General features: G+C 33.2%; 1 protein-coding gene across 1 annotated transcript in view; it reads right to left on the reverse strand.

The window, feature by feature from the left end:
• Positions 1-12,752, reverse strand: part of LOC138308195 (26S proteasome non-ATPase regulatory subunit 1-like) — a 206,243-nt gene that overhangs the window by 18,151 nt on the left and 175,340 nt on the right. Inside the window, exons 23-24 of the mRNA XM_069249141.1 lie at positions 7,006-7,122; positions 4,459-4,561 (exon numbers count right to left, since the gene is read on the reverse strand). Of these exons, the coding sequence (XP_069105242.1) occupies positions 4,459-4,561; positions 7,006-7,122 (220 nt within the window). The remainder of the gene's footprint in view (positions 1-4,458; positions 4,562-7,005; positions 7,123-12,752) is intronic.

The raw sequence follows: 12,752 nt of genomic DNA on the forward strand, positions 1-12,752 counted from the left end.
GCTAAATGCCTTCCATGTTTTGTTTTCTACAATATCATGACTTTCAAGTGTTACAATTTCACGACTCTTTGGAAGGAAACTGGTGCTACGACCAGGATTATCTTATCTCTCTCTCTAAGTATGCAATCATTGCTCATGATTTTCCTGTCAGAAAACACAAATTTGACATAAAACACCCAATTGAATTGTTTGTACACTGATACAGATGAAATATATATTTGAAGCTACTTCCTCTTGAGGATGGGGTTGTGGGGAGGGGATAGGGAGATGGGGTTGTGGGAACAGAAAGGGTGGGGGTAGGGCAATGGCGTCAGGGAAGGGGAATAAAGTCAGAATATAAGAATGGAATAACAAACAATATCTTTTTTTTTAAACTGTACAAAATAAACTTTTAGTAAAGTAGAAAAAAGACATTATAGTCATGCATTTAGACTTTCTAATTGTCTTTAACATCTGCAGACAATAAAATATTCTGAAATGAAAATGCATTTATAAACCTAAATTAAATAGATTAATTTGATTAATTTACTTATTGTTGTATTTTTCAAGAGGCAGGGAGGCAGTGATATCAGTAAAAGGGAGGAGGGTAGTGAATCCAGATAAAACAGGGAGGTAGAGGGGGTGGTGTAGGGGGTGGGGGGGAGGTGTGTGCTGATAAGACAATCAGCCTACAACAAGATCCTGATAATAGCCAGTCTCCATACCATGTAATACAACCTGCCAAAAATCTTTAAAGTAAACTGTTGTCAGGTAGCAAAAACAAATGATATGTAATATTGATACTGATATCTATCCCCTGTAGCCTTCAGCCACCGTAGCTTACTGTGTGTACCACGGTTTATCTGTGAAATTGTGCTTATCTGGGTACTCAGAGTTCCAGCATGGGATGTGGAACTGTGAGAGATGGTGTGCTGAAGTTCTGGACATCAAATATATCACATTGGAAGTCAAGGCTGGGGCTGGTATGTGGAGGCTTGTGATACTGAGCATATTCCTTCTGTAGTGGAGTCTGAATTTATCAACTTGTCTTTCAGTATGATTATTCTATTACATGTTTACTTGTTGCTATGACGCCTTGATTAAATCAAACCTCAAAAAGATTCTCCTACTTTTTTAAAAATGCAATTTTAAGTAAAAACTTCAGTTGTGTTTGTGGTGCATTTGAAGCCTGACAAATAAATGCCAAGACAGGCCACCAGTCTTTAGAACATTGAAAACATCACTAAAATTTGGCGTCATTTTTTGTGTGTCTTCTACATGTGTGGTTCTAAGTTTCAAACTAGGGGGAGATAATCTTATATAGAATTTTACTGAGAAAGTCTGAACAACAACTCATAACTGTATATTTAACTCATGAATACTGCATATATGTCTAATTTAATTTGCAATACCCATATGCTTTACTCAGACAATATACTTTACTCAGACAATATACTTTACTCATGCAGACTTTACTCAGACAATATACTTTACTCAGCAACTTTACTCAGACAACTATACTTTACTCAGACAATATACTTACTCAGACAATATACTTTACTCAGACAATATACTTTACTCATGCAGACTTTACTCAGACAATATACTTTACTCATGCAGACTTTACTCAGACAATATACTTTACTCATGCAGACTTTACTTATACTTACTCAGACAATATACTTTACTCAACAAATACTTTACTCATGCAGACTTTACTCAGACAATATACTTTACTCATGCAGACTTTACTCAGACAATATACTTTACTCAGACAATATACTTTACTCATGCCCAGACTTTACTCAGACATATACTTTACTCATCAGACTTTACTCAGACAATATACTACTTTATCATGCAGACTTTACTCAGACAATATACTTTACTCAGACAATATACTTTACTCATACTCAGACATAACTTTACTCAGACAATATACTACTTACTACTCACATATACAGACTTTACTCAGACACACTAATATACTTTACTCATGCAGACTTTACTCAGACAATATACATTTACTCAGACAATATACAGACTCAGACAATATACTTTACTCATGCAGACTTTACTCAACAATATACTTTACTCAGACAATATACTTTACTCAGACAATATACTTTACTCATGCAGACTTTACTCAGACAATATACTTTACTCAGACATATACTTACTCAGACAATATACTTTACTCAGACAATATACTTTACTCATGCAGACTTTACTCAGACAATATACTTTACTCAGACAATATACTTTACTCAGACAATATACTTTACTCATACAGACTTTACTCAGACAATATACTTTACTCATGCAGACTTTACTCAGACAATATACTTTACTCAGACAATATACTTTACTCATGCAGACTTTACTCAGACAATATACTTTACTCATGCAGACTTTACTCAGACAATATACTTTACTCAGACAATATACTTTACTCAGACAATATACTTTACTCAGACAATATACTTTACTCATGCAGACTTTACTCAGACAATATACTTTACTCAGACAATATACTTTACTCAGACAATATACTTTACTCATGCAGACTTTACTCAGACAATATACTTTACTCAGACAATATACTTTACTCAGACAATATACTTTACTCAGACAATATACTTTACTCATACAGACTTTACTCAGACAATATACTTTATCATCAGACTTTACTCAGACAATATACTTTACTCAGACAAATACTTTACTCATCAGACTTTACTCAGACAATATACTTTACTCAGACAAATACTTTACTCAGACAATATACTTTACTCAGACAATATACTTTACTCAGACAATATACTTTACTCAGACAATATACTTACTCATGCAGACTTTACTCAGACAATATACTTTACTCAGACAGACTTTACTCAGACAATATACTTTACTCAGACAATATACTTTACTCATTTACTCAGACAATATACTTTACTCACATATACTTTACTCAGACAATATACTTTACTCTCATACTCAGAATACTCAACATACTTTTACAACTTTACTCAGACAATATACTTTACTCATGCAGACTTTACTCAGACAATATACTTTACTCAGACAATATACTTTACTCATGCAGACTTTACTCAGACAATATACTTTACTCAGACAATATACTTTACTCATGCAGACTTTACTCAGACAATATACTTTACTCAGACAATATACTTTACTCATGCAGACTTTACTCAGACTTTACTCAGACAATATACTTTACTCATGCAGACTTTACTCAGACAATATACTTTACTCAGACAATATACTTTACTCATGCAGACTTTACTCAGACAATATACTTTACTCATGCAGACTTTACTCAGACAATATACTTTACTCATGCAGACTTTACTCAGACAATATACAATATACTTTACTCATGCAGACTTTACTCAGACAATATACTTTACTCAGACAATATACTTTACTCAGACAATATACTTTACTCAGACAATATACTTTACTCAGACAATATACTTTACTCAGACAATATACTTTACTCAGACAATATACTTTACTCATGCAGACTTTACTCAGACAATATACTTTACTCAGACATACTTTACTCAGACAATATACTTTACTCAGACAATATACTTTACTCATACAGACTTTACTCAGACAATATACTTTACTCATGCAGACTTTACTCAGACAATATACTTTACTCAGACAATATACTTTACTCATGCAGACTTTACTCAGACAATATACTTTACTCATGCAGACTTTACTCAGACAATATACTTTACTCAGACAATATACTTTACTCATGCAGACTTTACTCAGACAATATACTTTACTCAGACAATATACTTTACTCAGACAATATACTTTACTCATGCAGACTTTACTCCAATACTTTACTCAACAAATACTTTACTCATGCAGACATTTACTCAGACAAATATACTTTATCCAGACAGACATTACTTTACTCAGACAATATACTTTACTCAACAATATACTTTACTCAGCAACTTTACTCAACAAATACTTTACTCATGCAGACTTTACTCAGACATTATACTTATTACATCATACTTATCAGACAATATACTTTACTCTCAGACAAATACTTTACTCAGACAATACTTTACTCAGACAATATACTCGACTTATTTCCATATTCAATGTATCCCATTCTTTTTATATGTTATGTCTTGAACTGAAGTCAAATCTTGAGTATTTTGTCGAGAGCATGTCTGAAGGTATTATCTTAATTTGCCAACACATAACACTGAGGGCAAGAAAAGCTCAATTTGCTATCATAGATTTTATGCTTTAATTATGCGTACATGTACATTTAATATGGTTTATTTGTCTAAGTGCTTATAAACCTGTTTAATGGGCCTGTGAATCACCTGGATCAGTAATTAACATATCAGATAAACCAAAAATATATCCCTGAAGCTTCTAGTCCTCCTGTATCCCCATGTATATATGTACACCTACCAGCATCCATGATCCCTTTGGCGAGGATGGCTCCGAACTTAGCCATGACATCATCGTGCTTGTCAGCGACGATCTTGGTGAACAGAGTTCTAAAGGTGTTTACCTGAAAATATATGACAGTAAAGCTTCAATATCATAAACATTTACAGATAAATCAGAGCTTTTCCCCCCAATGCACAGACACATTCTTGAAAGTAATGTGTAGATTATTTATGATAAAATACCAAACTTATATTACTTAATGTAGATATCTTTTGGCTATAACACCCACTCAGGTTCAAATTACACAATCACCCCATTTAGTATTGAACTTCACATTGTGTAGATAAAATACATTACAAACTAGATCAAAAGAGGCCCCATGGACCTGTGTAGTTTATAGTAGGGCGATATATTAAGACGCTTTTCCTCAGGTCTGTTTTTTGTTTTGTTTTTCATCCCTAAAGTAAAACTTGTCTTAGCAACATAGCACCTTTGTAAAAAGACCTCTCTATTATTAAAGTAACTTTCTTTTATCACCAAATCGGTAATTTCAATATAAGTTTGCCTGAATATAAAGACCGCTGGATATAAAGATCAATCCTTTTTGTCTCTTGACTGTCACAGGTTTGGCTGTATTATGAAGGATGTGATGTAAAATCAGAGTACCCAGAGAAAAACCATCGGCTACAGATGCAACTGCTCCATATGAGTAATGAACTATAGCCACGAAAAGGAGTAGGGTTCTATTTTGAGAATTTTGAAAATCTATATTACTTCACTAAAAGAAGTAGAAATTAAATACTTCATAAAGTACTATAAATTATTCATATAGACTTTATCATGGCTACAGTAAATGAGGTATGTTTTGACATATACTGTAAACCAATTTATGACTTAATTTAATATTTTCATGCCGAAGAATTTTTACGCAGATGTAATTTGGCGACCAATTCTTTTATGATTCTATTTTACCTGCACTTGAAACAATTTTGCTGTGATTTCTTCATTGTCTACGAAATATCCTAAATTCAAACAGACTACATGAAAATAAGAAAGTTTACGGTAACGCAATTACAGTAATTGCAATATAGGTTTTTGTTTTTATTTTTGATGATGGATGATGGTTAAACAACAGATCTTACATAATAATGATGTACTTTGTTTCATCGTAAAACATGTATTTTTTTTTATTTATACATGTATCAATTACACATTATTAAGATCAAGTGTACTTCACATTGTATTTACATGGGTAATAAAATTATATATCATAATAAAATTCATAAACACAAAGGCAGATAATTCAACCAAACCATAAAATATGTAATCAAAGTTCCTTCTAATTTATCTCAGATATATTCGCCTAACAACAAAAGTGAAAATGTGTGTTGGCACGGTTAAGGATCGTAGTATGGAATTGAACACTTTTGTTGTGTAAGCAGGGAATGCTACGTACATGGGGTTTAACCTATCAAATTCTAATAAATGCCTTACAGTTGGGTTTCATCCAAATATGCCTCATAAACACGACTTTTACACAAAAATTCCTTATTATCAGATGGCTCTATGAAGTGAAATATTTCTTCGCCGATTTTAATTATTTAGTAGCCCAGTTATTTTTGTTTTGTTTCAGTCACTCACTGAAAAATCTAACGTTTTCATTTGAAGCAATACACGCTTTCTCAAGGCCATAGACCAATATAAATATCAATAATTGAGTACAATAGGGCCGATTAGGGCCAACAAGTGACCAATCAGAAGGGAGCTTTTCATGTTGTCTGTCCTTGAAAAGTCCTTAAATTTTTTTATTCAGGTTAAAAATGACATGAAGCTCAAATATAAGGGCTGATGTCATGTAACTCAGACTTCCTCATACTGGTGACCTAGAGGATATTCTAAGAATCTGTCAAGCTAGAATGGAGGTAATGGAATTTAGTAGGTCCATGCTGATATAAAGAAACTATGAGGAATATTGCATCATAAAGCAGAACAAACTAATATAGCTCCCTAGGGATTGTTTTAGATAAGGAATATTGCCCCTTTTTTATGTCCCATACAAAAAGTTTTAAGAATATACCCTAGACTTTACTGGATACCTGCACCAATATTTAACAATTAACTCATTCACCCCTGAAATTTTATAATGGACTGGCCTAGCTTTGATTTAGAAGAGCCTAAATGTGTCTTTTGGGGTGAAGAGTGAAGTTATGTTCCCTATACCTATAATTTATAAAAGGCAAATTTACCTAGTCAAAAAAATTGTTCTATATATTTACAGAATGTTTTCTTTTCCTTTGTGAAATTCTTCTGTTTACAGGAATTTTTTATAAAGAAAGTTGAAAATGAGGTAATTTGATATGACAGAGAAATTAATGCTGGTTACGATTGGCTTGTTTGTCAAGAAAATTTCCACCCTGAGTAATAAACGTTATTATACATGTATAGAGAAAAATACCTATGTTTAGAGAAAAATTCACATCATTTGTTGTATCCCAATTTTTTTTACCATTTCCTCTAAAATACACATTTTTCTTATTGATGCAGTACAGCTTCTTACATCCTTACCTTGGGGCAGGTGACCTCGTTTTGCTGGATGATAACCAGAGCGAGGGCGATGAGCGCCCCCTGGCGGACATAATTGACTGGATCATTAGTCATCGGTTCCAATAGGCTTACTGCTTCCTGAAATGTGGATAAAAAAACCTCATGAGGGACATATATAATCATAATCACTAAAATTAAACGATGAAGAAATAGAGAAAAAAATTACATGATTTATTTCAAGTGCAAGTTAATTACTGAAGTAGAAAGGTATAGACAATTTGATGAGTGATGCAATCATTTTGAGTAATTACAGAGTGGCGAAATGATTTTTTTTACTTTTTTTCCCCCACATCCTTATGAAAATCAAGTCAAAAAGAATACAAATTCTATTTCTATATTGTATGGCAATTAACATTCCAAAGAAGAGGAAATTGCTCTTATTGAAATTTCCTGAAATATTGTTCAACAGGTCTTTTTAATATTCTTAAAAAAATTGTAAAAACATAAGGATTTTTGATCATGAAAATCTCACTGAAGCAAAAGGGCAGTACATATATAAGGCATTGAGGTTGATCTACACATTTTTAAATTCATTAAGTGATCAACAGTACTGATAGATCTAAGAAGTTAGCTGGTTGTTTTTCATGAAAGATGTGTTACATTATCTCATAGTTCAAAGACATTTGAACGCAAAAGTACAAGGACCATAACGGTCTACAAAAGACTAACTTACAATGAAGTACACAAAAACCCCTAGTTTTTCGATGTGTAAAAGTAGGCCATATAACTCCAATAAATATTCTAATATATGGTTACAATATCGTTTTAATAAAAATAACGCCCAACATCAGGTAATGTTACTATAAAGCAGAAAACAATGTGAAAAAAGGGCCATAACTCCAGATATTATTATGAGAGAAAAGCTGATAGATCAACTGATCAGCTGAATATTTATTTTGGACAAAGAATGGATACCACAGTATCATTGCTTCCAGTTTAAAAAATACCCACTGGTGTAAAATAATGATGGTATCATTTATTGTCCCAAATATTATAGAATATCAAAGGGCAACAACTCTGACAAAAGTACTTTGATATAAATACCAAGGACATTTGAATTCACATTCAAAGACAGTTAAAACCAAAAAGGAAAATAAAGATTTTCAGGAAATCAAAGTGGAATATAGATTTGGTTGATGTCAACAGTGGTTGTAAATATGATATCAAAGGGAAATGTGAAAGTTTTATATAGTGACTGACATTCATTGTATTAAGAGAGATCTGTTTTTCTGATAACTTCATTCAAAAGTTTGTGTCAGTCATTATGTTCTTTTGAAATAAATCAGGATACTGCATAAAAAAGACAATATAATCCCCAATCTTTGATGTGAAAAAATTGCTGTTCTTGTGCAGAAAGACGTACCCAACCATCAGCTTTTTTTTTTGGCCACATCAATACATCCAAATGTGAATACATAAGTTAGACAACAAATGGCCAGAAAGCCAGAAATTAATACTAAACAGCTGTTTTATATAGTTATCATATTATGTATAGTAGAGACACTTGATTTCTACAACATGTAAGTTAACATTTAATTTAGCTATACGCCCAATTCAGATCCAATCATACTGAACACCATTTTTTATTTTAGGATTTATATTTAATTTGATATGCCGTCAAAAAGTACATGTTTAATTGGCAGATCTTTGTCTATACACTGACATGGATTTCTAAGGACTGTCTGTCCCTTTCATTCAGAATTATATGCAATGAATTTGAAAGCAGTAACTTACAACTCTACGTCACCCATCTCGCTATCCCTCCCCTTCCCCTCGATATCATCTCACTATAGAACTGCATTCCAACCCCCACCCCCACCTGCTTCCTTAACATCTAGAGTACACATAAAGCTCTAGATATCAGGTGTCCCATGTTTATCAATTAACACTTATGTTTTACAAACTTTATTCCAACAACCAATCATCACCCTTGTTTTACAAGCTGTTTGATTTGATCAGCCAATCGTAAGGCTCCTGGTCAGATTAAAGTGGAAGTTTCGTCAGCATAATTGTCCTTGTCTCTGCTGATAAATGGCCATAGAGTCGGGCATTACAAAACCTACACCTTGATAAGACCTCACACATAAGTTTTCTAACACAGGTGTTATTCACAAACATGTTTTCTTCAGTCTCTTCAATTTGGTTTCTTTGATTATTTTTTCTAAAACCGGGAATTCATGACATTTTAGAATTACAAACAACAAACAGGAAAGTCTGTTGCTGAGATGCCAGTGTGTCAAAAGACTCAAGTATACATCACTTTTAAACTTTAATTAAAACACAGAAGCCTTTTAAAAATTGTACAGACGTGTATCAGTAAGAGTTTAACTAGGATTGAAACATTCAAGCCGATGTGAAATATTAAGAAATAGAATAAAGATTGACTATTTTATTGTTTATAAATAAAAATTTTTTTATCAGAAATGGGAGTTTTCAGAATATTTCTTATTTCAACAGAAGATAACTTGTAATGCAGTCTGTCAGTATGGGCTGAGAGAATTTCTCATAAACACAAATCATAATACGCTTCTGTGTTGATCAAAATGATTTATAATGAAATGCTTCAAAAACTGTGGGAAATTTTGGGAATCAAATTTTTTGACATAACAAAATTAAGGGAGCACACCACTTAATATGCTGACGTGTACATAATGTCAAGGTTAGATTACAGATCCCAGGACCTTTTGGGTAACAGGGGTCATTTATGTAGTCACACCACTGCATGTTTCAATTTATATGGGATTAATTAAACCAGGTTCAAACTACACTATTGCACCATATGACCAAATATTCTAAGAGAAAGGAAATCTTTAGAGCCAAACTGGTAGGAAGCAATTATTGGATTTAATGGAATTTCACATAATTTTCGTCTTCTTTTGATTCCCATTTCCGTGTACATTTTTCATAATGAAATATTTCACGAAACAAAAGGATACTGAAAATTTTAATCATTTTATTTGTCATAAACACAAAGCAAAATGGCCATGACCACGCACATTGAAACCTAAGAAAATTCTTTCGCAACATTCAATAACGACGATTTTTCACAAAAAAAAGCTGTCTTCTAATCAAAAGTAAATGAAGTAGAGTAATTATTCATTCTAGATGGTTATCCCCGCTGGGTGTGTCTTTGTGATGTCCCCAGGCGTATGAGGATAGAAGCCCGAACAGTTACTTCGGAGGCTGGTCCTGACAAGTGCCTATTGTGTTCAATATTTGGTGACACAGTACAGACTTCCTGTGATGTCCCCATCACTATTAACTCTCTCACACACTCATTAAGAAACTTGATTGAAAGTATTCAATAGTTTTTCCCCTTCATTTTCCGTAATGATGCAACTGTGTGTATAGTTGGCCTAGCTGCTATGACCCATTTTACTGAACTCTTCATTACCCATATTGCTTTTGAATGGGTCAATATTTATGGAAAAATGTCGAAGCTCGAGGAAATGAAACAATCAGCTTGAGATACACATTGTCCCTGTATAATGTGCAAATATAAAGTCATATCTTAATGTCATTGTGACCACTGCTGTTTTTATTTGACCAAACCATTTTTTTTCGTACACAAACCTGTTTTTTTTTTCTATGATTTTGTTTTTCTGATACAATCTTTGTTTTTTCTATGAATTATTATCAGCTAATTCAAACATATTTGGAATGTAAAGTAACGTTGAAAATAGGTCAAGGTCATTTATTATAACAAACTATGATTTGTTGCCCAAGTAGCTTATCAGATTGATTATACTAAAATCCATCTTTAGTCACAGAATAGAAATCAAAATATTAGGTAATTGACTTTTTTTGGTGCAAGAATGACTGAATAAAAACCCCTTCCCCTAAACAATTTTTTTCTGTATTGATCCAATTGCATGTGCATATTGAAGAAAAGATGAAAGTTCAATTTAAAAGGTAGTCAGTCTTCTTTGAAGATACAAAGTATGACAATCAATTGTATTACGTTAACTCACAGGTATTACGCAATTACATAGTGACATGATGAAAAAAAAAACAACCTGATCTTGACAAAAAACTATCAATCAATTTTAATGTCAATAAATAACTGGGTAAACCTAATTTATTCAGGCAAACATCTTTTATTTTTTCTTCGTCTTCAGTGACTGCCTATCCTAACCCTATCCTAACGTGTTAGTTAAAATATAAATAAAGTGTTCCATTAGCAGTATTGATAAGATGTCCTGAAATAGCCTAAGGAAGCTGTGTAGGTATACGATAGGCAGTGACAGATGTCTAGTGACACCCTCAGCACCTGTTTTAGAGGCTATAATGATCTTATTAGTGTATAGATACGTACATCGTCCTGATGTAAGACTGGGGCGGCTAATTACTACAAAACATACAAAGATCAAGATGATACTGCGTAAGATTGATACAGGCGTACTATCTAACTATACGTCACTAGAATCAAAATACAGAACATAACATATTTATCTTGATAGTGGTTTATAGAAGTAGCTCAACAAGATGAGGGGCCATGGTGGCCGAGTGGTTAAGATGTCCTAACAGCTGGCCGAGTGGTTACGATGTCCTGACAGGTGGCTGAGTGGTTAAGATGTCCTAACAGGTGGCCGAGTGGTTAAGATGTCCTGAGAGGTCTGAACCCAATGTGGGGTATTTTGGCTGGTATGTGGTTTTTCTCCAGGTACTCCAGCTTTCCTCTACCAATAAACCTAGCGCTTCCTTAAAATTACCCTAGCTGATAAAAGGATGTTAAAACAACCAAACAAACAATCTAAGTGATGGTTTATACAGTTGTTTCTGTCATTAAAAAATAATTTGATGATACCGCTTAAAATTTATTTCTGAAAATGCTAATTTTGTCAGTAAGAGCAATGACCTAAACACTCTATATATATATGCTGTTTGCAACATGGCAACTTTGAATCTCAATCCTTTTTTTAAATGTATGCAATAGTTTGTGTTTCTAAGATAGGTAATTGAGAAAGGGACCAGTCTGAACTGCTGCACCTGCTACTGACATTACACTTTATATTACATATGATGGTAAATGTATTCAGCGTTTGACTCTTGTTTTGTCTACTGGTGCACTTAAATGAAGCAACCACGTTCTTCATGGACATAAAGAAAACAAAAATTGTCATCATGCATCAAGCCGAAAATAGAAGTGTATGTCCACAAATATGCATTAATATGGATGGACTAAAGTTTCCTCAGGATAATTTACAGTGGACATGCTGCAGAATTTATTAAATCACTGCAAAAATATGCTGGTTTAATTTGCAGTAACAAAAAAACAAAAAATATGATTAGGTTTCAAAGGGTTAGCAGTGTTGACCATATTTATGAAATTCCTACTTAGCATAAAATCAATCACAATAACTATTTAACCCAAACCTAGAAGTTGTTGACATTGACAACCTTTTTGTCATGGCCAGGGATTAATTAGCCGCGGGGCAAGATGGTCTCTGAATTTATAGGAAATGAAGCAATAAGCGACTATATCAACGAAAACGGAAACTGCATCAGCTTATAGAAATTGTGGCTGGTTGATAGGCGGCCCTGGAGAGATGTTATGAGTTCTAATTTCATGAAGTCAAGGATAGAATTTTCGCTTGTTGGAGAGTATTAGGGTGTCATCGCTTGTTTGATAAACAGTTTGTGGCTGGAGGCAGTCAAGCTTATCCACTTTGATGAGAGAAGATTGGATGTATACACTATACTTATTA

The sequence above is a fragment of the Argopecten irradians genome, chromosome 14 (assembly GCF_041381155.1).
Source record: "Argopecten irradians isolate NY chromosome 14, Ai_NY, whole genome shotgun sequence".
In the NCBI taxonomy this organism is placed as follows: Eukaryota; Metazoa; Mollusca; class Bivalvia; order Pectinida; family Pectinidae; genus Argopecten; species Argopecten irradians.